This window comes from Ochotona princeps, chromosome 2, assembly GCF_030435755.1.
Source record: "Ochotona princeps isolate mOchPri1 chromosome 2, mOchPri1.hap1, whole genome shotgun sequence".
NCBI classification, from domain to species: Eukaryota; Metazoa; Chordata; class Mammalia; order Lagomorpha; family Ochotonidae; genus Ochotona; species Ochotona princeps.
The window spans coordinates 109,112,638-109,136,730 of record NC_080833.1 but is presented as its reverse complement, the minus strand read 5'-3'; the positions used below and the strand labels follow the sequence as shown (position 1 = coordinate 109,136,730).

General features: G+C 57.3%; 4 protein-coding genes across 5 annotated transcripts; 2 read left to right on the top strand and 2 right to left on the bottom strand.

Moving 5' to 3' along the window:
• Positions 1-29: 29 nt before the first annotated feature.
• Positions 30-2,995, top strand: KRTCAP2 (keratinocyte associated protein 2). The gene is made up of 5 exons (XM_004588987.4): positions 30-123; positions 343-497; positions 633-696; positions 2,554-2,620; positions 2,843-2,995. The coding sequence occupies exons 1-5, from the start codon at positions 117-119 to the stop codon at positions 2,961-2,963; spliced, it is 414 nt and encodes a 137-aa protein (XP_004589044.3). The 5' UTR covers positions 30-116; the 3' UTR covers positions 2,964-2,995.
• A 9,747-nt stretch (positions 2,996-12,742) lies between these two features.
• Positions 12,743-13,156, top strand: DPM3 (dolichyl-phosphate mannosyltransferase subunit 3, regulatory). The gene has a single exon (XM_004588986.2). The coding sequence runs from the start codon at positions 12,806-12,808 to the stop codon at positions 13,082-13,084; it is 279 nt and encodes a 92-aa protein (XP_004589043.2). The 5' UTR covers positions 12,743-12,805; the 3' UTR covers positions 13,085-13,156.
• A 596-nt stretch (positions 13,157-13,752) lies between these two features.
• On the bottom strand, positions 13,753-16,096 carry SLC50A1 (solute carrier family 50 member 1). 2 transcript variants are annotated; one of them, XR_009244919.1, is made up of 7 exons: positions 15,925-16,096; positions 15,522-15,599; positions 15,284-15,407; positions 14,553-14,714; positions 14,208-14,327; positions 13,929-14,134; positions 13,753-13,885 (listed from the first exon to the last, which is right to left on the bottom strand). XR_009244919.1 is itself a non-coding variant. In XM_004588984.3 (6 exons), the coding sequence occupies exons 1-6, from the start codon at positions 16,002-16,004 to the stop codon at positions 14,033-14,035; spliced, it is 666 nt and encodes a 221-aa protein (XP_004589041.1). In that variant the 5' UTR covers positions 16,005-16,096; the 3' UTR covers positions 13,753-14,032. The 2 variants fall into 2 exon arrangements, 1 of the variants encoding a protein (XP_004589041.1); XM_004588984.3 differs by having other exon boundaries at positions 13,753-14,134.
• A 900-nt stretch (positions 16,097-16,996) lies between these two features.
• Positions 16,997-22,529, bottom strand: EFNA1 (ephrin A1). Its single transcript, XM_004589219.3, has 4 exons — positions 22,308-22,529; positions 18,905-19,200; positions 18,011-18,076; positions 16,997-17,862 (listed from the first exon to the last, which is right to left on the bottom strand). Exons 1-4 carry the CDS (start codon positions 22,397-22,399, stop codon positions 17,696-17,698), a joined length of 621 nt encoding a protein of 206 aa, XP_004589276.1. The 5' UTR covers positions 22,400-22,529; the 3' UTR covers positions 16,997-17,695.
• Positions 22,530-24,093: the final 1,564 nt, after the last annotated feature.

Below are 24,093 nucleotides of genomic sequence, written 5' to 3'. Positions count from 1 at the left end.
TCGCAGGGCGACGCGGCGTGCGGCCGGCCGGCCCCGACGCACGCGCACAGCCGCCGCCGCCGGTTCGGCTCCCCGAGTTCGTGGCCAGAGGCGCCTCTTGGACCCACGGGCGGGGCATGATGGGTAACCGGACCGCGGGGTCCCCGGGGGGCGGCGTGGAGGGGTCGGGGATCTTTTCTCTGGGTCCTCTCCGGCAGTGCTGACGTGTCCTGGGTTGCAGGCGGCGGGCGTTGCCTCGGGGACCGGGAGTGGGGGTGGAGTGTCCGAGGGTCTCCTGTGTGTGTGTGTGGGGGGGGGGGGGGTCATGCTCACACAGTGACCACTGCCCCTCGTCCCCTGCAGTGGTGGGCACCGGCACCTCGCTGGCGCTCTCGTCCCTCCTGTCCCTGCTGCTCTTCGCTGGCATGCAGATGTACAGCCGCCAACTGGCCTCCACCGAGTGGCTCACCATCCAGGGCGGCCTGCTGGGCTCCGGCCTCTTCGTCTTCTCGCTCACTGTATCCTGCCCGCGGTGGAGAGAGGGGAGAGGGGATGGTGGGCAGAGTGGAGGGCCGCGTTGGGCTTCCTGGGGAACCCACTGGGTGCTTGCCTCCATGTTGTGTGCCCTTCCTCCCTTAACTGCCGCAACCCAGGCCTTCAATAATCTCGAGAATCTTGTTTTTGGCAAAGGATTCCAAGCCAAGATCTTCCCCGAGAGTAAGTAAAACTTGTGGGTTAAGTATTTAGGTGGGCCTCAGCTCTGTCACCCCTTGGCACATGTAGAGGCAGTTGAGGCTCGTCTCATTTTCAAACTGCACTCGCTCGGGCGGAGCACAGTGCTTGGGTACACGGGTGCCATGTGGCCTGATCCAGCCGAGGACATTAACGTGTCCCCTCCCCCTTATCATTGTTTAATGCCAGGATCCTGTGAGCTCCACTCTCGTATTTGCCCATAAAACATGTAGTAGGTTAACGTGCTGCCCAGCCTCTTTCCCCCGCTCCCCTTCTCCTGGTAAACTTTGTCAAGGAGAAGTAAGTTTACTAAGACTGAAGACACGCGACATCTTGGGATCCAGCACCTTGCCTGGCTGCTGCAATGGTAGCTGGGAGACTTCTGAAAGGCTTCTGAAAGCAGGACCCCAGAGCCCTGCACCTCCCAGGGATAGCTCCTAGTGGCTGGACTGCATCCTGGAAGGCAGTTTACTTAGTTTCCACCTGGGGATGTTCAGGGAGGGGGTCCAGAAGTGAAACACCGGACATGAGCCAGGTGAGAGGAATGGAGAAGAGCCTAAATATTATGGCAACAAGAACCCTGATCAAATTAGAACGAGTTCACTGCTTTGTCATTTGGAGTAATCCTTCCATTGGTGCTTGGATTGGTGAAGTCATTTACTTGCGGGAAAGAGCTCATGAAGCAGGTGAGGCCGCAGAGTCAGATCTAACAAATGCCATGAGTCCCCTGTTCCTGGGGACGGGGTCTCCTGTGGGGTCTAAGTGGGGCCCTCTGCCCAGCCCTGGGGTGGCCTACATCCTCCTGTCCATCAGGGCCCAGCACTTCTCCTTTAGACCTTTACTGTTTTCTTGAGGAAGTATTTATTGGAGAGGCAGAGTGACACACCCAGAGAGAGACCTTCCCTCTGCTGGCCCATCGGGGGCTCTCAACGAGGGTTTTCCAGGGACTCAAGCCCCTGGGCCATCTTGCTGTGTTTGCCCTGACGTGGTTTGAGTACATCCCTGGCAATGGTTTAATCCCACAGGCCTCTCTGTCCTGTGTGGTTCCCCCATGTGCAGTCTGCATTTGCTTCTGGAGGAAACCACTGCTGGGGGACAAAGTCCTCAGCCCTTGGCCCGCCTGCCCACTTCCACGTTCTGCCCTCCTGCCCTGGGACACACTAAGATCCTTTCCTGCTCCCAGAGTGGGTAAACGTGTAGCTGCCAGCCTCTGGCCCACAGCCCCCACTATGATCCTTAGTCTGGCTTCTGTTGGAAAGGCCGTTGCCCCCTGTCCTGGTGGGACCATCAGGCTCGGCGCTGTGAGCTCTGCCATCGTCTTCTATTTTCCCTTGTACAAGAGAAAGACAGTTTGGGGGGAGCTGATTGAGATCTGGCGCAGAGCATCCAGGCACACGCAAGCCATCCGAGGTCCTCCTTCCATTGTCAAGCTACATTCTCCCAGCCAGACAGAGGGCCCCAGGGTGCTAGACTCCACCTAAGGTTGCCTGGTAGAGGCTGTTGTGGCACAGCTGGTTAAGCTGCTACCTATGATGCTGGCATCCCACTTGAGTGCTTGTGGCAGTCCCCGGCTGCTCCAGTTCCCTGCTAATGCATCTTGGAAAGCAGCAGAGGATGGCCCAAGGGTTTGGGTCCCTGCATCCGTGTGAGAGACCCGGAAGAAGCTCCTGGCTCTGGGTCAACTCAGCTCTGGTCATTGCAGCCATCTGGGGAATGAACCAGTGGACAGAAGATCTCTCTGTAACTCTGTAACTTTTTAGATAAGCAAATCTTTAAAACAGAAGAGCAACAGGTGCCTGGTGTTCTGGGGCTCACCACTCCCCTCCCTTTCTGCCCCCCTAGTTCTCCTGTGCCTCCTGTTGGCTCTCTTTGCATCCGGCCTCATCCACCGAGTCTGTGTTACCACCTGGTATGTACTTGGGGGAGGGACCTGGCACTGTCCTCTGGCACCAGGCCCTGTCTATAATGGTGCCAGGAGATTGACACCCACCCCTGCCTCCTGCGGCGTGCCTTCCTGGGCCCTACGCCCTGCTCTGAATTCTCTTCCCAATGCTGATGCCCACCCCGGAAGGTACCGGGCCAGCAACACGCCTCTGATGTCAGCCACGACCCCTCTCTCTCCACCCCATAGCTTTATCTTCTCCATGGTCGGTCTGTACTACATCAACAAGATCTCTTCCACCCTCTACCAGGCAACAGCGCCGGTCCTCACCCCTGCCAAGGTCACGGGCAAGGGCAAGAAGAGAAACTAGACCTGAATGTCCAATAAAGATGGTTGTTTGTAGCTGTGTGAGCTGTCGCACACTGGGCGTCTGGTTGGCCACGGCCTGGTTGGGTGTTACTGAGTGCTGAGACAGCTACGCTGTTGCACACCTTGGGGATGGTGAGGGGTTCATTTCTATGTCATTTACTGGATTGGCATGGGTGCATGTGAGGGCCTCATGGAAGACAGATGTGTGAATGAACAGCAGCCTTGGCCTTCAGGGAAGGGAAGAAGGCAAAGGAGGGCCTGCACAAAGGTCTGAAATGGGTAAGAGAGCAGTAGTAACGCACCAGCCCCATGCGATGCCTTAATGGCTACATCCTCCCCTCACAAGCACCTGGATCCGAAATGGGTGTCAGTTCTGGTCCCGGCTGCCCCACTTCCCATCTGATTACCTGCTTGTGACCTGGGAAAGCAGTAGAGGATGGCCCAAAGCTTTAGGACCCTGCACCCACGTAGGAGACCAGGAGGAAGCTCCTGGCCCCTGGCTTTGGATTAGCTCACCTCTGCCCATTTTGGCCAAATAAAGACTGATGGGGACCGCGGCGCGGTGGCCTAGCAGCTAAAGTCCTCGCCTTGAAAGCCCTAGGATCCCATTTGGACGCCAGTTCTAATCCCAGCAGGCCCACTTCCCATCCAGCTCCCTGCTTGTGGCCTGGGAAAGCAGTGGAGGATGGCCCAAATCCTTGGGACCCTGCACCCACGTGGGAGACCCAGAAGAAACTACTGGCTCCTGGCTTCGGATTGGTGCAGCACCGGCTGTTGTAGTCACTTGGGGAGTGAATCAGCGGATAGAAGATCTTCCTTTCTGTCTCTCCTCCTCTCTGTATATCTGACTTTGCGATAAAAATAAATCTTAAAAAAAAAAAAAAAAGACTGATGGGGTGGGGCCTGGCACTATAGCTCAGTGGTTAAATCCTCACCTTGCAAGTGCTGGTATCCCATATGGGCACTGATTTGTGTCCTAGCTACTCCACTTCCCATCCAGCTCACTACTTATGGCCTGGGAAAGCAGCAGAGCATGGCTGGAAAGCATTGGGGTCCTGCACCTACATGGGAGACCCTGAAGAAGGTTCTAACTTCTGGCTTCAGGTTGGGTCAGCTCCAGCCATTGTGGCCATTGGGGAGTGAACCAGCGGATGGAAGATCTTTTTTTTTTCTGCCTCTCCGAAAATTTGATCTGCCTTTCCAATAAAAATAAATAAATCTTAACAAAAAAACAAAAGACCGATGTGGTAAGGGGAAGAACTAATATTTACATGACAAGGCCTTGCACGTTTGAGGACCCGGAGTTAGGCAGGAAGCACGGTGAGTCCCAGGAGTTCCGGTCAAGGATTAGAGGCTACTTGGGTCTCCTGGCCGGAACCCCAGATCGTTGCCCTGCTGAGAGGGAGTGCTGGGCAGTTCATCCAAGTCGCCTGTAGAGGGCGCCGCGAGCTCGCTGTTCCTCCGGGAGGGAGGCAGCGCCTCCCGTGGCTGCCTCCCCAGAGGGCTGAACCCGGGCAGAGGCGGCTGTCCTGGACCGAGCCACGTCTGGCCTCCTGAGAGGCCTGAAGCAGAATCCGGCTCTATTCTGCCCGGATTGGGTGTAGGGACGCAGAGTCTAGGGCAGCACAGAGCCTTTCCTGAGAGGGTGGTTCTTCCCGGCGCTAACTCACTGGCAGTGGTTGCAGAAAGTTGCAGGGGTTTTCGGGACAGAATAGGTGGTCCGGGATGGACCCTAGGCCTATAGGGAGGTTGGGCTAGTTCTAGGGCGCAGTGTCAACTCTTGACTGTCCTCTCCTGGCAGGGAGCCGAGTGCCAGTCCAAGTGGGTCACGGCCCCTGGGACCCAGACGCCTTGGGGACCATGTGGCTTGGACGGGCCAGGCAGAGCCTTCTGTGACTCAGGGAGGCCGAAGTGGCACCAGGGAGCAAGCCCAGAGCCGGCCGTGTCCAGGGATCTGGGCAGCTGCTATCATCTGCTGTTAGAGTGGGGCAGTGTGTGGGCCAGGAATAATGACCTCTTTCTCCGGGAGTGGGTGCATTTACAAGGCAGGATGGCGCCGACCTCCTCGCCACCCCGCCTAGGTCCATCGTGGTGCCTGGTTGCAGACCGCCTGCACCTGACCTACCAATTAACCCTGGCAGGGGTATCACAGCCACCTAATCACCATCATTAAGTAAGGGGGCGTGAGGACACGGTAACTTGAGGAGACCTGGGGCGGTGCGAAGGGCAAAAAGCTAACCCCTCTCCCGGTCCTGGGGCTCAGCTCCACCCTCGAGGCCAGGGGCCTGGGAGACAGGGGAGTCTCCGCCCTTGGAGGACAGAGGGAAGCCAGATGTTTCCTCCCCGCTCCCTCACACGTGGCTTCGACAACACCGCTGCGGGAGCTCCGGAAACAGGAGTAAATAAAGCAGGCGGGAGAGGGCGGCGGAGGCTGCGCCCCTTGGGCAGGAGGTGACGCCCTCTGCAAAAAAAAAAAAAAAGGCGGGGGGAGGCGGTCAGTGGGAAGGTGACACCTAAGGGGCCAGTTCCTCCTTATCCCGGGCAGAGGCCAGAGTTCCCAGGGCGCTAGCACTACCAGCATGAGGGACGCCTGGCACTTAGGGCACGCCAGCGGGTCAGGACGGCGGGGACAGGGGCGCCAGGGCATGGCAGGGAGGGGGAGTCCGCGCCGCCGGGCCTTGGCTCCAGCCCTTTCCGGGCCCTTATTGTCCGTGGTGAGAACAGGAGGCCGTCGCGTTCCCACTGCCCGCCCCCTCCTGCTCGGCTCCCTAGGGGGGCCCGGGAAGGATACTGGGAAACAAGAGAGAGCCGGGGACCCGCCGCGACAGAGATGACGAGACACACAGAGACTGATACAAAGGGGGAAAGCTTCGGTCAAAAGCCGGCACTGAAGCCCATTGTGAGCCGGGCGGGGCCGGGCGCGGTGGGGAGCCGGAGGCCCTGGGCTCCTCCCCTCCTCCGGCTTTGGCTTCATTTAGGGTCCCCAGGAGAGCTGCCCCTCAATCAGATCCCAGGGGCGGCACTGTGGAGGGGGCGGCTCACTGCTCCCCTGCAGGTGGGTTTCTCAGCTGAGGGAAGTCCTCCTTGTGGGCTGGCAGGAATGGCCCTGGGAGCCCTTGCAGAGGCAGAGAGCTCAGCCTTTGCCCGCACCTGCGTCTTGGTCTTCCTGGCAGGCACCCTGTCAGCTGGGGTGAAGGACTCCAGACGGGCTCAAAAGGGAAGACAGACATGTTTACAGTCGACAAATTAACAGTTTTAAAAAAAAAACAAAACAAACTCACAATGCAACGACGTTATACCAACCACAAGATCATTACCCGGTTTATGGAGCGCTCTCCTCCGCAGCGGTCCGGACTTCCAGTCCTGTGATAATGGCCATGCCAGCCTCTTTGGAGTGTTTGAAAAAATCCCATCATAAAGACTGAATATGTTTTATGACACATCTCTGCTTCATCAGAGCAACACTGTGACCCACCAGCACATGGAGGTGACATATGGGGTCTACGTCTGAGATTCTGTGTGACCATAAGGCCCGAGCCCCTAATGGCCCTGCTGGCCTAGGAGGAGGCCTTTCCTGAGAACCCTAGCAGCCAGAACACGCCAGAAGGAAGGGCTGGGCCAGGTGCCTGGCCACCACAGAGGGGCCTCCTCCTTATGCTAAGTGGTTATCTGCGTGAGTGTACCAAGAATGACCCCCTCCCCTCCCCACTTCCTGCCTGCAGCATCCAGGCCCAATTCTGACTCAGTGTTGCAGGTTTCTAACTAGCATGCAGGACTGTGGGCAAAAGGCCACAATGGGGAACCTGATGTGCCTGTGCTTCCAGGTGGGGCTCAGACACACCTGCCGGGGGAAGGTCCCCGGGGAAAGTGGGTAACCTCCCTGGCTATAAACCAAGGGTGCCAATACCTCCCTCAGGTTGTGGTGATGAGGAGTCTTTGTAAATGATGCAAATGCTGTTTGTTTCCTATGTAATTACATTGTCAAAAGCCTTTATGTGAGCATTTGCCAGCTGCCAGTCCCCGTACTGCACAGAGAGCTGTAATTTTATACTTTTTTAGTCAAAAGACAGAGATCTCTCATCCATTTGGTTTAGTCTCCAGATGCCTGCCACAGTCTGGACTTAGGCCAGAGCCAGGAGTTTGGAACTCAATCCGGGTGTCCCATGTGGGAGGCAGGGACACAAGGACTTTGGCCATCCCATGCTGCCTCCCAGAGTGAGCATCAGCAGGAAGCTGGAATCCAGCACAGCGCTCTGCTGTGCAATACAGGTGTCAGCCCATGCATCAAAGACCTGCCCTCTGTTTGATGCACTAGATATTTGTTCTTGTGCCCCACCACTGGAATGAGCTTCATGGAAGACAAGGCAGTGGTCTGTTTTATTTACTGCATCAAGTGCTTGGCACACAGTAGGTGCTCAATACAAGCAGAGTACAAGAAAACCATTATACTCTGACCTCTTTGCAGAAACTTACCTTCTATCCAGCAGCCCCTATTCCAAGCTGCTACATCCCTAGAAAGAGCCAGATGTTTCCCCAGGCAACTACCCAGACTCCCTCCTCCCTTAGGCTATCCTCCTTTCCCATCTTGTTCTCCTCCGGGTCATCTTCCATGGAAAACCGTGACTTACCCACCCAGCCCCTTCTCCAAGCAGCTGTACACTGTTCCAGGGTCACCATCACTCTGTCCTGCCCGCCTGTAATTTGGCAAGTGTTTGTTTTGGTTGATTATATGTGTGTCTGTTCTGTTGCCCCTGGGAAACTGTGGGTGCCCTGAGGGCAGTGGTGCTGTTAACACCACCTGACCTCCAGGACCCAAGGACTTTTCATTACCTTGGCACCTATGGCTACCCCCAAAGTCCTACCACCTGCCATGACACACAGGGCGCTGCCCACAGCTCTAGGCAGCAGAACCATTGAGCCAACAGACTACCCCCACCTACATACCCCCAATGCACAGGCTACTACTAAGGGGATCTGTAACCCCATGGCTCTGGGCAGCTTTTCCACCCTGGTCTCCTGCCACTTCCCCCTCCCCCGCCACCCCACACAGCATTCCTTGTTCCAGAGAGAGGCTTGAAGGACCTTTGCCCTTGAACTTCCAGGCCCCTGTGTTTCCACCACGTTCTTTCTACTCACAGTTCTTGCTCACCTTCTGGGGTCTCCACTCAGCCCCTCCTCCCCCACAACAGACAGTCCCACCCTCTTTCATGTTCTGTTGAACTGTGCATGTCCTTCTGTCCCCTAGAACCGGGAACTCCTGGGTATGGAGTTCGTGTCCCTCTAAGACCAACGCTAGCCAAAGCAGGAAGTCCTCTACGGGGCTTAGCAGGCTGTGAAGGTACCTGCGTCAGAGGGGCTGTGAATGCTGCTGTGCAAGGCAGAGTGTGTGTTGTGGGGGCGGGGAGCATTGCTTTGGGAACAAAGTGTGTCGTCAGCTGTAGGTGGCATCTGGAATGGCCATCTAGAAGGAGGCATTGACACCCACGCACACCTCCCAGGTGGCACACTATCCCTGGGCCCCTGCCCACAGTGTCTTGTTCAGCTGTGACAGTGACACAGTAGCCAGTGGGGAAGCCCACTGCTGGTTGCTCGGGTTGGCCTCACTGTCTTGGCTGGCTCGAGGTGCCCCCTCCTCACTGTATGCTAGATGCCTTTTCCATTTTGAGCCTGTTGCCTGCATCCTGAGGAGGAGGCAGTACATTGTAGCAGGAGAAGGAGGCAGTACATTGTAGCAACAAAGTACATAAGCTCAGGAGTCTAAGTGTCTATGTTGTGCCTCGGTTTCCTCATTAGCAAAAGATAGATAATAATAGCAGCTGTTTCCCATGGTGGCTGTGCAGGTGGAGTGAAGTAGGGCATGAAGCACTTGACACATGTGTCACACAGTTCCCAGCCAGGGTCAGCTGCCTGTCCCTGCACTAGAAACACCTCTGGCTGAAACTGCTGAGAACATACACTTCTATTTATTGATCAATTTATAATTTAGTTTTATTAGAAATGCAGTTACAGAAAGAGAGAGATACACACACAGAGAAGGTCTTCCATCGCTGGTTCACTCCCCCAAATGGCCACAACGACTGGGGCTAGGCCAGGCTGAGGCCAGGAGCCAGGAGCTTCTTCTAGGTCTCCTACATGGGCACAGGGTCCCAAGGTCTTGGGCCATCTTCTGTGGCTTTCTGAAGCTCATTAGCAGGGAGGTGCCAGAACCAGGACTAAAAGAGGTGCCCAAGTGACTTGCTGTCATCAAAAATAGCTTAACTTGCTGACCCATGATGCCAGCCCCAGGTATCCAATTTTTTTTTAAAGATTTATTCATTTTTATTGGATAGTCAGATATACAGAAAGAGGAGGAGAGACAGAGACGAAGGTCTTCTATCCGATGGTTCACTCCCCAAGTGGCTGCAATGGTCAGAGCTGAGCCAATCTGAAGCCAGGAGCCAGGAGCCTCTTCCAGGTCTTTCACACAGGTGCAGGGACGCAAGGCTTTGGGCTGTCCAAGACTGCTTTCCCAGGCCACAAGCAGGGAGCTGGACGGGAAGCAGAGCTGCTGGGATTAGAACTGGCACCCATGTGGGATCCCAGTGTGTGCAAAGTGAGGACTTTAGCCACTAGGCTACCTTGCCGGGCCCCAGGAATCCAATCTTTAAGCCATCCTGGCCACTCCCAGGGTCTCTTCAACCTGGAAGCTAAAGGCAGGAGCTGGAGCCAAGCACTTTATTATGGGATACAGGTGCCCAAACTGGCTTACGCACCTCCAGGTTAGACACTTGTGCCAGAACATAGCTTCAGGTTGACTGATTCGATTTCACCGCTTACTATCTGCAGGAATTTGTTATTTACCATTCCCCTTCTCTGCGTCTGCTTCCTCACTCATGCATGGGGATACAAAAACACTCATTGCAACCAGAGCAGGGTCACACAGGGCAAGGCACCACATAACAACCTCTAGTGAATGTTTATTTTTCTACACTAATTACTATGACTTTATAATTTACTACTTAATTTTATGTGTGTAGTAGTGGGCCAAGTCCCTCCTCACTGCCTTTCCTCAAAACAAAAACAACACAACTCTGGGCTGGGGGTTCCCAGGCATGGGGCAGCGGTTACAATGCTGGTTAGAGGTGGCAGGGAAGTGGGCGAGGGGAGGTATGCAGCACAGCAGCCTAGTAGCTAAACCCTAGCTTTGTATGTGCCGGGATCCCATATGGGTGCCGGTTCGTGTCCCAGCTGCTCCACTTCCCATCCAGCTCCCTGCTAGTGGCCTGGGAAGGCAGAGTAGGATGGTCCCAGGCTTTGGGACCCTGCACCCACATGGGAGACCCAGAATAAGCTCCTGGCTCCTGGCTTCAGGTCAGCTCAGTTCTAGCCACTTGGGGAGTGAACCAGCGGACGAAGTTCTTTCTCTCTGTTTCTCCTTCTGTGTATCTGTGTTTCCAATTAAAATAAATAAATATTTTTTAAAAAATGCTGCTTGGGGGCCTTGGTAGTGGCCTATTGCGTAAAGTCATCACCTGCCCAATCGCCATTACATATAGAACTGGTTCAAGTCCCAGCTGCTGTGCTTTCCAGCTCCCTGCTAAGGGCCTGGGTATATAGGGTCCCTGCATCCACAGGGTAGACCCGGATGAAATTCCTGGTTTGGGCCTGGCCTAGTTCTGGCTGTTGCAGGCAGTTGAACAAAGAACATATGATGGATCTCTGTTTCTTTGACTCTGTTTGCCTTTCAAATCTACTTTATTCTTATTTATTTATTTATTTATTAAAGATTTATTTATTTTATTGGAAAGTCAGATATACAGAGAGGAGGAGAGACAGAGAGGAAGATCTTCCGTCCACTGATTCACTCCCGAAGTGACCGCAAAGGCCAGTGCTATGCCGATCCAAAGCCGGGAACCAGGAACCTCTTCAGGGTCTCCCAGGCAGGTGCAGGGCCATCCTTGACTGCATTCCCAGGCCACAAGCAGGAAGCTGGATAGGAAGCGGGGCTTAACCACTACGCTTAACCACTACGCTATCGCGCTGGACTCCAAATATACTTTATTTTTAAAAGACTTTATTTTTAAAAGACTTATTTGGGGCCCAGAGCGGTGGCCTAGTGGCTAAATTCCTCACTTTCAATGAGAACACCTGGTGGAATATACAAGACAAAAGAGTTCCAAACAAAAGCATTGATGGTTTTGTTGATGAGCTCAATACTTCCTCCCTTATCCTGTATGGCCCTCAGTGTATAAAGTTTGATGCCACTAATAAACTACGGCTTTTGACCATCAGTCAGGGTCCACGTGTGTTATTATCGGCTCCGTGCACCAAGTCCATCGCTGTGGGACAGCGACACATATGGGCTCTGGTTCTAATCCCGGCAGCTCCACTTCCTATCCAGCTCCCTGCTGTGGCCTGGGAAAGCAGTGGAGGACGGCCCAAAGCCCTGGGACCCTGCACCTGCCTGGGAGACCTGGAAGAGGCTCCTGGCTCCTGGCTTCGGATTGGCGCAGGACCAACCGTTGCGGTCACTTGGGGAGTGAATTATCGGATGTAATATCTTCCTCTCTATCTCTCCTGTTCTCTGTATATCTGACTTTCCAATTAAAATAAATAAATAAAGAAGGAAGGAAGGAAGGAAGGAAGGAAGGAAGGAAGGAAGGAAGGAAGGAAGAAAGAGAAAGAAAGAAAGAAAGAGAAAGAAAGAAAGAGAAAGAAAGAAAGAAAGAAAGAAAGAAAGAAAGAAAGAAAGAAAGAAAGAAAGAAAGAAAGAAAGAAAGATTTATTTTGGGGCCTAGCGCGATGGCTAAGTGGCTAAATTCTCTCCTTGCAAGCACCAGGATTTGATATACGTGCCGGTTCATGTCGTGGCTGCCCCACTTCCCATCCAGCTCCCTGCTTGTGGCCTGTGAAAGTAGTTAAAGATGGCTCACAGGCTTGGGATCATGTACCCATGTGGGAGACCCAGAAGAGACTCCTGGCTCCTGGCTTCAGATTGGTTCAATTTTGGCCATTGTGGCCACTTGGGGAGTGAACCAGTGGATAGAAGATCTGTGTCAACTTCTTTCTGTAAATCTGCTTTTCTAAATAAATAAATAAATCTTTAAAAAGGGAAGAAATTAATTGGGGGATTGGCACTGTGTCTTAGCACATAGTTTCCACTTACAGTGCTGGCATCTTGTTTGGGTACTGACTGTAATCCCCGATGTCCCACTTTCCATCCAGCTCCCTGCTAATGTGCCTGGGAAATCAGTGGAAGCAGGTCCATGTACTTGCACCCTGCACCTGTGTGTGAGCTCTTCCAACGGGAATAAGTTCCTGGCTCCTGGCTTCATACCTCTGCAGCACAGCACCAGCCGTTGTGGTCACTTGGGGAGTGAATCATCAGATGAAGATCTTCCTCTCCATCTCTCCTCTCTGTATATCTGACTTTATCTGAAAATAAATCTTTTAAAAAAATGATGCTATATTTTCACCTTATGGCAACGTTCCCGAGTGTGCTCCGTCTCTCTACAGCACTCCTGGCGGGGCCCGAGGGAGCCGGGAACCAGCAGCGCAGAGCACGACCCAGACCCAGATTTTCCAAGTTTGCTGAGCAGAGCTGTCTGAGCGGATCCGGGCTTCCGATGGCCTCCTTGAGAACTACAACTCCCAGCAGGCAGCGCGGAAGCGGAGCGTGAGCCGCAGAGAACTTCCGGATACTGACGTCGGGGCGGCGCGGCGAGGAGGAGACCCTGGCCGCGGTAAGGTTTGTTAGGAAGTTTGAATGGAGGGCGAGAGCGTCGGGGATGGCGGGTTTCCCGTGTAGAGGGGGGACGGGGAAGGCAGGAGACCTGAACTGTGCTTTTTCTTCCCGCAGCGACCATGACGAAGTTAGCGCAGTGGCTCTGGGGACTGGCGCTGCTGGGCTCCACCTGGCTGGCTCTGAGCACCGGAGCCCTGGGCCTGGAGCTGCCGCCCTCCCTCCGGGAGCTCCTCTGGCCCCTGCCCGCCTACTTGCTCGTGTCCGCCGGCTGCTACGCCCTGGGCACGGTGGGTTACCGCGTGGCTACGTTTCACGACTGCGAGGACGCGGCGCGAGAGCTGCAGAGTCAGATCCTGGAGGCCCGAGCTGACTTAGCGCGCCGGGGACTGCGCTTCTGACGGCCGGACGTCCAGCCCACCCCGTCCCCGGGGCCCCGCCCACGCCCCCATTAAAGAGCAGTTTATTTTCTAGCTTGGTGTGGCTTGAGTATGGGGAACGGGAGTGGAAAAGGCTGGAGCGCCAGCGGCGGGGCAGGGGGAAGTGGCAGAGTAGCCCCCGCCCCCTGCAGCCAGATGTGGGCCAAGCTCCCCTCCCAAGAGCTGCCATTCCGCCTTTCGGGTCTGCAATCTCATCAGGAAGTCTCATTTTCTTTCTTTTTTTTTTAAGATTTATTTTTCTTGGAAAGACAGATAAGATTTATGGAGAACCAGAAAGATCTTCCATCCACTGGTTCACTCCTCAAATGGCCACAAAAGCCTGGAGCTGAGCTGAGCTGAAGCCAGGAGCCTCTTCCAGGTCTCCCACGTGGGTGCAGGGTCCCGAGGCTTTGGGGCAGCCTCTGCTGCTTTTCCAGGCCACAAGCAGGGAGTTGGATGAGAAATGGAGCTGCCGGGACACGAACTGGTGTCCAGATGGAATGCTGCTGCTTGAAGTTAGAGGATTAGCCTGTTGAGCCATGGTGCTAGCCCCAGCCTTACTTCCTTTTTTAATCCCTTCTCTCCAACCATTGGTTCTCTGAGGTTCCCTTTCTGATCGACTCTTCACCCATCATGAATAAAGAATGAGCTGGGATTGCCAAGGGTGGAGACCATTTTATTATAAGGCACCTTCCAAATAAATCACCTGAAGATTAAGAAAGACAATCTCTGAAGTGTATTAAAAAAAAAAGCCTTAGGCGTGATTCATCCCCCAGGTCCCACCTGACCGTCTAAGGAAAGCTGTTTCTTTGAACGCTATGAGCACCCAGTGGCCATGTGCCCATAGCCCACTGTGCCCACGTAGCTGCTGGGCAGCGGCACCAGTCATCTTTGGTATCACATTGGCGTGGAGTGGGAGAGGGGACCACATCAGGTTTGCAGGAGCCGGTAGTTTCTGTCTGGCTCTTGTGGGTACTTCCAGAACAGCCAGAAACGGACAAGGCTGGTGAAGATTCCCGGGAGGTTGGGCACCTGCACACAGGAGGAGACCAGGAGCCAGGTTCCCACCCCGCACACCTGTCACCCTGTCCCCTCTTCTGCTTACCATGATGTAGGGATCTCGGAGTCGGAACCCATAGAGGGACCAGGAGGCCGAGGTAAGGAGGGTGGCAATGGTGAGGGAGAAGGAGAGCCGCTGTGTGGATTTCGTCTGAATGACCTTGGCCTGTGGGGCAGGGTGACAGGAACAGGGTCAGGCACATCTCCACCTGCTCTGCCACCTAGCTCTTGTGGCCTTGCCTCCCGCTCACCCACCTGTCTCCCTGCAGCCTTTGGTCCTCCCCTGCCCCTGGAGTTTTTAGAAACCACAGTCCCTGACTCTGGGAGGGAGCCGGGCCCTTCTCCCCCACAACCCCTCGTGGCATAGCCTCCCCTCCCACTCCCAGCTCACCAGGTCAGCCAGCGGTGACAGGTACATGCTGATAGTGAAGATGCTGCAGAAGAGGCCCAGCTGCTGGAGCCGGGCATCAGGCTCAGGCACCAAGAGCCAGAAGTAGCCATAGCCCAGCAGCAGGAACCCCAGCAGGGACGCGGTGGGCAGGAGCAGGGCACGCTGTGGGCAAGAAGGCACCTACTCCTGCAGGTGCCCAGAGCACCCTTGGACACCCACCCCGCTGCTGGGAGCCACCCATTCTTGCTCTCTCCCAGGCTCTGAAGGAGATGCCACCTTGTATGGTCTCTTTCCCACCAGTGGCCTGATGGGAGAGTCAGATCCACAAGGTGCTGAGGTGGATCTGTGTGTGAGAGCACAGGGCATGCACACACACATACAGTAGTGGTTTCATAAGTGCTTGTGTGCTGGCATGGGGAAGCTGAACTGGACATGTCCCTCTCAGACTCTGGCTTCTGCTCCGAGACAAAGAGCCCTTTCTCCTCTGCTCTGGGTGGCCCCGGGCACCTTCAGGCCCTGCAGGAATGGAGGCAACAGGTGCATCCGAGCAAGCTGCCTTCATGGAGGAAGAACTGCAAGAGGGTGGGGTGGGGGGAGCCTTCCAGGAAAACAGGGGCAGTGCCAGTCTGTTAGAAGCTTCCAGGCAGCAGCGTTGGCCCTGCCAGCATGGCAGGATGGAGTGGGGCGGGGTAGGGTGGGGTAGGTGGGTTCCGAGCCTGGGGGCCCTCTACCTTCTGCGGACAGTAGCGCAGGTACACCAGGATGTACAGGGTCTGAAGCATGGCGCCCACTGCATTGACGAACATGAGTGTCCCGTCTCCTTTCAGGGTCCCATAACTCAGCCAGCCCAGGTTACTGCACGGGGAGGGAGGGGTACGGCCCGCAGGTGGCAGACTGCGCATGGGAAGCCGGACCTGCCCCTCCTACCTGTCCTCCCACCTCCCTCTGGTAGCAGTGGCCCCTTCTCACTTGACATCCGTGGTGAGAAAGGGCAGGAACTGGACGCTGTCCACGCTTCGGGTCATCTGCATGTGTCTGAGGTCCAAGCTGCAAGCAGCCCCAAGGGAGGGGTGAGGTGTGGGAAGCAAGAACCAGGGTGCTGGGAGGGGATCAGCAATGCCTGTCACCCTTCCCCAATAACCACAGACCCCTGCCCACCCATTCACCCAGCCAGCTGTCCTGTCTTCCTCCCTCGGGCCCAGTGGCCACCTCGCTCGCCCTTGGGCCGCAAGTAGGCTCGACCAGATTCTATTTTGCCCCCAGGATCCGCACGCATCCCGCTGGGGAGTGGGGGGGCATGGCCACGTCTCTGTACCACGCGAGAGTCCTGACTTCCTGGTCCTGCCCCAGCCCAGCCCGGCCGCGCTCTCACAGGCCGGTGGAGAACATGCCGAGGGTGAAGAGCACACAAGCTCCGGAAAGGAGCGAGTCGAACACGCCGCCCTCCTCCATCCCGCCCGACTCGGATCCCGCTCCCGGCCGGCGGCGCCGGGATCGTTCCGCTCAGCCAGAGCCCGCGACGCCGGGCCCCGCCCCCTGACGACGCCGGGCCCCGCCCCTGACGACGACGCCGGGCCCCGCCCCTCCACTGCGCCTGGGTCCCACCCCCGGAAACGGTCTGAGCCCCTCCCTCCGCTAGCGCGCCGGACCGGAACTCGGCCCCGCCCCTCCGAGAGGCCGGCCCTGCCCCTGGCCAAATCAATGCTGGCTGACCGGTGTCCAGCTCCTGACCTTGACGCCGCCATCCCTGCCCATTCCCGTCCCAGGGCTCTTTGACAGCCTGCCCTCTCGCCCGCCGCTTTCACACTCTGCTTCTGCCTTGGAGTTAGATCCTCCTGCCTCGCAACCTCAACCCTCATGTTCACACAGGCTGCTGCACAGCCGACAGCAAAACGAACCACTAGCCTAACCTCGCCGCAGCCCGCCCCCCCATCCAGGGCTCTCCACCAGAGACTCTCCCTAGGCTTGTCTGAAGCCTCTTCCCGGTCTCTGCTCTTGACAGGGGTTGATAGGAAACACCCAGCCAGACACCCGCCAGGTCCTCGGACATGGCCAGTGCACGGGGGCCTCCCATGCCAGCTGCCCGCACCAAGGCTGCTTGGCTGCTGGGAACTTCCCTGCCTCCCTCCCACGCGCGTCTCTGCTGGCGGGGCCGGGGCGGGCCGCATGCCTCAGCTGGCGTTCCCTGACTCACCCACAGCATGAGTACCTGAGGAGTATGCCCAGGCTGAGGGGGTGGTGGGGCGGGGTCGGGAGCCAGCCATGAGGAGCATTCCTGCCCCCTGACAGCCCTGGGGAGCACACACCTGCCATTTTGACCTGCTAAGGGCTAGGTATACTAGGAAGAAGGGGAGATGCCAGCACAGCAGCTTGTGGTGTAGCAAGAAGCCTAGCAGGTGGTGGGACCCACTGGCCCCAAGAAAGAAACACCAGGCATAGAAAAGTACATACAAAACAAAGCCAAACACATTTATTCTGAGACAAAGAATATGGTATATAAAAAAAATCCTCCAGTTGTAGAAATGACACACAATGAGTTTATATACAGGTACTGTACACGTGGACCCTGCCACACTATAGGGAGTCTGTACATACGGGCACTGCCCTGACTGCTACATATGCTCTGAGACCAGGTTGGCATAGCCCCCTGCTGGCCACAGTTCTGGGGTGTGTCACCCCAGGTTGGGGAGAAGGCAGTGCTGTGCTGCGAACGTCCTCTGGGACAGCGATGTGCTGGGTTAGCCCAAGTGTGCTGCCTCTCCCGTACCTGGCTCCCCTTGCCTTCAATCTGTCCATCGGGGCGTCCTAAGCATCTTGGCCAAGCTTGGTGTCCATCGGTGCAGCCCTGAGGCTCTTCTTCAGGGGGGTTACATCAGCACAGCTTGTTTCTTTGGCTTAAAGGCAGCAATGGCTGGAAAAGGGACTGACCTCACTTCTTCCATCACTCTGAGGCGGAGGCAGGAATGGCCCTGCCGGGCTGGCCAACTTCCTTTGGGTTGAAACCCTTAATACTGACCCGTTTTGAGGCTGCGGGGTGGCAGCTTGTGCGTGGGGTGGGAGGGGCCCCAGGACAGGTGAGCATTACCTGCCCCTAACCCCTTCACTCTGGTTCCAGTTCTTGAGTAGGGAAAGGTGGGCCCCCTTCAGTGGCTTTGCAGCAGCAGCAGCAGCGGCAGCAGCAGCACAGCCCAGGCAAGTGGGAAGAGGCGGGGGGCAGCGCTGTGACCGATGCTGTGTAGAACCCGCACCTCCGGGTCATCTGCTGGGAGTCTCTTCTCCTGTGGGTTGGCGTGGGCCTGAGGGCTGTGAGCTGAAAGATAAGCAGGGCAGTAGGTCAGGAACTGCATGGGGAAAGCAGAGGGGAGGGGGGCAGTGAGATTCCTGCAAGTGTCGCAGGTCACTAGGCTGGTCCCGGGCATGGACATGAGGGAGGGGGTCCCCAGGGCCCTGACACTCACTGATTTTGCCATTGACGGTCACCTTCAACCTCAAGCAGTGGTCTTCTTGATGGTGAATGGGTTTGGCTGCAAGACAGACCCACAGCGTTTTAAGGAGGGAACTGTTAGAAGACAAAAACCTGAAATGCCTCTGGCTGGTCCTGCTGACTAGGTTCCCCACTCATTTTTCATTCCTTTCTCCCTTATAACTTAGACTGGGATCCTTCACAGTTCTTGCGTATTTCTTGCACAACTTTCAGCCCCACCACAATTCCTGGGACTGACCCTACAGCTTGTGGCAGTGGGAAAAACCCTACACACATTCTGTCCCTCGTTCCTTCCTGCCTGAGGTTGGGAGAGGCTTTCAAAGTGCTCTCCACTTGAGCTGGACCAGTATTTATGTCACCTGCTGCTAAACCAGGGCCAGGGGCCTGAGTCCCTGTTACACAAAGTTCATCCTGGAACTCGTGTAACTCACATGTTATTCTCCACTGCCCTCAGGATAAAGACCCAACTCCTTCTTACTTTCTACATCTTCAGGATCTGTCCACCTCTCCCAGCCCATCTCCCTCCCTGCCCGTGTTCTTACAGCTCCACCTGTTGACTCCGGGAAGTTCCCTGAAGATGTCACGGTCCTCTGCGTGTGTTCCTCTGTGCTTGGCCAGCTCTTGTATGCTGCCAGCCTGCCTTCCCTGAGTCCCCTTAACCTGGCCTAGCACACGCCTAGGTCCCCCAAGGCCCCAGTGCTCATGTCTGCCACACCACATCTATCAACCTCTGCGTCTTTCTTTCCAATGTCCAGGACATGGCTACATTTCCCTGATTTCTGTGCCACACAGAGTGCCCAGGATGGACTCTCCTTGTGCGATGTGAATGACTGGTCGGGGCCCTCCACTGCCCTCCCCGGGCACTCACAGATATAGTAGTAGCTGTGTCCTTCCTTGAACTCCTTCCCTAGCGTGAATGGTGTGAAGCGCTGGAACTTCTCTGACAGCTTCTCTGGGCCATGCTTGGCATTGGGCTGGTTGCACTGCCAGCGGACCTGGTCTTTGGAGCGGGGTTGGCATTGCTGGTAGTCCTCCTGCTCCACCAGGTACAGCGTGTAGCGCTCCATTGCAGCTTCTGCCACAGAGTCATCCTCGTAGTGCGGACAGATGATGTCTAGGTAATCACTCAGGCGCACGTGCACAGTGTAGTCCTCATCCCGGAACCTGGGCATGCGCAAAAGAAAGGTGGTCAGCATGCAGCCAGACCAGCGTTCTGAGCCGCCACAGGTTTGCAGAACTCCTCATGTTACTCACCAGCCCCTCAAAACTGTCTCCAGAATGTCCACTTCCAACGTGCACTTATCTTGGGCTCTTACTGTCCTCATCACGCATCCTCCCCGCCAGCTTCCCAGCACTTTCCGCAACCAGCCCCCACCCCAGCCAACAGGGTTTCCTAAGTATTTCTGTAGCTCCGCCTTCACTACCTTGCACCCAGAAACGCCCCCCCAATCTGTTCTATGGGTTGCTCCTTTACATGTCACGAGACCCTGTGGGCCAGGATCCTGGAAACCTATCCCCTTTAGCGTGCTGGCTCTGGTCCCACACACATTTTCACTTCTCTCATCCTCTCACACTTCCCTGACCACACACTTCCCAGCTTCACTTCCCCCAAATCCCAGTCCTAGCCCAGGGCTGCAGAGAACCCCTGAAGTCACATCCCTCTCTCTCGTTGTCCATCCAGTTCAGTCTCCCTTTCTGACTGCTCAAACCTAAGCCCTGGACTCCAGTCCTGCTTCTCGCTGGGTGGGGGGGGGCACTCCCAAAACATCCCTTCATCTCCAAAAACCACTCATTTTCCCCAGGGAGGGCGGTAGCCAGGCACGTCCCCTTCTCTATGCTCCAGGTAAAGCCAGCTCCCCTCTCCCAGCTTATTCCATACCCCAAACCCCACAGGCTCCAGCCTGACTGCCCACCACTCCCTCTGACCAGCTCCAGACACCTGGCTACAGGCCTGGGTGGGGTCCTCCAGAGGGAAAGTGCCTCCCCTCAGCTGGCTCTCCAGGCTGGTCAGCCATCTGGACTCCCCCCAAGGCCTGCCAGCAGGCGTGGCCACTGGCTTGCTTCAGGCCAAAGGCGCTGGGTGTGGGTGGTGTGGGAGGTAGACCCCCACCTGTGCCCAGGCAGCACGGGGCACCCCTCCTCCCACCAAAGCTAGCAGGGAGGCCCGGCCTCCCTCCCTTCGCTTCAGGGGCGGGGCGCTCAGACTGGACTCGCCGGCCCCTCCCCCACCTCAGGGGAAAGAGAGAGAGAGGAGCTGAGAGAGGCTTTTAAAATTCCTCTCTGGAGAGATAAACATAGAAGCCATTTCGGAACAGGTATTTCAGCTCTGGGCCTGGCGTCTTTCCCCGTTCCCGTGACGGGCACTGACTCACACCTCCTCCACCTCTGCTACACACCTCAGTACTCTGGGAAGCCTGTGGAAATGTCATGGGGAGGGGACTTGAGCCCCCAGGACCCCAGGGTGCCATAGCACCTGCTTGTCCCACACTGCCCCTCAGGCCAAGGCAGCCTTTGGTGGCTGGTATCTATAAGCAGGCTGCTCTCTGCCCCTCCGGTGCCAGGGCCTGGCTCGCAGTGGCACCACCCTCCTCTTGATGCTGCCCCTGCCCGGGGCCTGGAGATCCCAGGGCTGATGCCCACTGCCCTGAGTCACTTATGGCAGCCTCACAGCCGCCCAATTTTTGCCACCTCATCTTTGCCCCCAAGCTGGGCTGCCCAGGAACTCCAGTCCGGGCTGGTTTCTCTGTAGTCTAAAATATGGCTCTGTGTGTGTGTGTGTTTGTGTGTGTGTGTGTGTTTGTGTGTGTGTGTGTGTGTTGGGGGGGGTCAGGGGGCCGGGCAGAAGCTGTGGGTGGCAGGGACCCTCCCCCATGACTCCCTCTAGGGTGTCCAGTCACTTCCCTGGACCTTCAGTTCACCCTTGCTCCCCTTGGGGAAAGAGGGGGGGCCGTGGCGTCAGGGAGGGCAGGAGGGGGGGGTGAGGAAGAGGCTCCTTCCTGAAAGAGAGGAAACCTGGGAGCTTGGGAACGGAAAAGGCCAGCATCCCCCCCTCCTACTCCAGGCTTCCTGGCCCCTCCTCCTCCTCCAGTCGACACCTGGCATGGACATAAACAAGGACTTTGCTCTTTTCCCACTAAGAGGACCAGACTGGGTCAAGAAGGCAAAGAACAGGCCGTGCTGAGTGGGGAAGGGGAGGGCTGGCCAGCTACCCTGGGGCCCCGAGGTTGGACAGAAGGGCATTGCCCTTGGTGCTTGGCAGCTGCCTCGCCACCCCCCACACCTGCCCCTCCCCAACATGTTATGGACAACAAACCCCAGCAGCAGGCAAGGCCATGGGGTGTCCCCAGAGAAGCGGGCATAGTCTTCTCCTCATAGGGCAGAGGGGTAGAGATGGGGGGAGGCCAGCAAGGGCTCACTCAGGGTGGCCTAAAGGAATGAAGTGTTTCCAGTGACCCCAAACTGCCCGCCCCTCCGCACTCCACCCTACCCCCCTCTCCTGCTTCCCCACAAATGTTGTTCCCCTAACTTCAGAAAACTCAAGGGCAAGAACAAAAGGTCCCAAAGAACGTCTTCCTCCAAGTGCCATTCGACTCACAGCCCTAAACCTGCCCAGGAGAAATTAACTCTTCCCTGCCCGGAATCCCTAGTAATCCTTTTAACCCCATTCATTCCTTCAGAAGCTTTCCTTGTTTCTCTCTTCAGTTCTACTGCCTGAAACTCAGGCACAGGTGACCCCCTCAGCTGGCCCAGGCAGGGGGTCTCATCCCATCAGCCCCACAGATCCCTTGTGGGGGGGCTTCTCCAGGGTCTCCCTCAAGGCTAATGCCCTCTTAGCCTTCCAGAGAGGCCCCTCCTGGGACACACTGAGCACTCAGTCCGCTCCACCAAGCAGCGCTACCTGTCAGTACCGAGCTCGGGGTCCCTATGGCGAGGGGCATTGAGGTTTTCCTGGAGGGGGAGCCTAGGGCAAGGAAACCCAGGGAGGAGAGTCCCAGCTGGAGGTAGGAATTGCACAGCAAGCATCTCTCGCCCCCCAAGTGAGAGGATCTGCCAGAGGGAAGAAGGGGAGGGCAGACCAGGCGGATGGGGTGAAGTGGGGTACTCCTGTTTCCGAGGGCCAAGTGCGCGGAAGAAAAGTTGCAGCCACCCTCCCGCGTCTGTTTCTCTCTTCTCTCGAATGCTCAGGTCCCGGACTGACCGGAGCGCGGGAGAGGGGGGTAGGGCAATGCCAACCGGGCACCCAAATCGCCAGCGGGAGACTCGGGGCTTACTTGGGATTTGAACTGTTCCAGAAGACGGTGTGGCGGTCCGCGGCGGCCAGACTGCAGCACAGACCCAAGAGTGGCGCCCAGAGGTACTCCATAGCGCGGGGCCGGGCCAGGCGGACACGCGGCTTGGTGGAGGGAACTCCTCAGGGTCCGGGATCCTTGCAGGGCTTTCTCTTGGCGGCGCACTCGGCACCGCGCGCTCACCAGCTCTGGCCCCCTCGGCCGCGCGACTCCGCCTTTTGGGCCGGCGCCGCCTGACACCCGGCACCGCCCCCGCCCCGCCCGGCGCGCGGCTGCCCCGGGGCGTGGGTGCTGGGACGGTGGAGGAGGGGCGCAGGGCCGGCGCGGAAGGAGGCCCCCTCGGCCGCCGCAGATTGCTCCCTCCTGCCTCCCTCCCTCTCTGCCACGGCCGAGAGCTGCGGGTCCGCTCACTTGGTGGCCTGAGTGGAGCTTTCTATGGCTTGATAGCACCAGGCGCGTACGAGCGTGCGGGAGAAGAGAGCCAACTTGCACGTGCCGGCCTGCAAGCGCGCTGGAGCGCTGGCCCCGGCTCCGCAACAGCCGGTGCTGTCCGCTCAGGCGGGGTGCGAGGCTGTTGATTTGCGGCTGCCTCCCTACTCCCACTCCCACCCCGCCACCGCCCCGAGCCTCGCACACCCCAGCCCGGCGCCCGCGTTCCCACACTCACTCTGAGCGGCGCCGCCCCTCCCCGCACACACGCGGCTGTTTGTTTTTGTTGGGTTTGTCAATGTTGTCTTTGTTCAAGAGATTGTGTCATCGCCGAAATGCCGGGAAGAAAGCGCCACGCTGTGTGTGATCGAGTGTGGAGCGTGTCCGGTCGAGCGCTAAGGGTACTTTCCTCAGCGCTTGTGCCCGGGAGGGCCACGCGGATCCCGGGCTCGCGAGGGGTCGGTCCTTGCTTGCAGATGCACCAATGGCACACTCACGTGTGTACGTGTGTTGTGTTACAAGTGTGTGTGTGACAACACACATGTGCCCCGCGGAGGGTACGTATGGGCTGCGAGAACCTGTGTTGAAAGGATGACAAGCTGTCTCCACACGTGTGTATGTCTGGCGTGTGTGGCGCGCAAATATGAGGCGCCTGAGCAACAGCCCAGTCACATGCGTGGCAGCGCGTGGATCTCTGCCAGCTACAGATGCTAATGTCCACAGGCCGCGAGCCGGGCGGAGAGGGAGGCGGGCGGCGGCCCCCGGGCGGGGTGGCGCGCGCCAGGGTCTGGCCCCGGCCAAGCGGGACTCCTAGTCAGCCGAGCCCCAGGAGCCCCGCGCCGTGTAAACAAAGCCGCTGGAATTCGCCTCTCGAGGCTCTTCTCCGAGCCGGGACCTGCTGCCGTCTGGAGAGGGGGAGGCGAGCACACGGTGTCAGCTCCCCGGTCGAGAAGGCAGGCAGGTGTCTGAAGAGGCTCACGGTGCCAGCAGCTGGGGAGCCCGCGCGTCTGTGACTGTGTGAGCGCCTCCCGCTCGCGGTGGGAGGGGGTGTGTGTATCCTCCTCCCCTACGGTGCACACCACCGGGATGCCACAAATCTGGGGCTCCTGGCCGGCGCGGGCTCAGCTTTCTCAGTTCCCAGGCTGTTTCATCCTCTTTTTACGGCCAGGCCTGGCGACAGCCCCCTATAATTACGCGGAGGCCGGACGCCGCGGCAAGTCCGGCGCTGACCCCGTCAGGGAGGAGCCTGGAGCCGGGGAGGGCCAGCACCGTCCTCCTCCGCGCCCCGGAGGGCTCACGCCGCAGGAGGCCGGACTCGCGGGTTTACAATAAATATGAG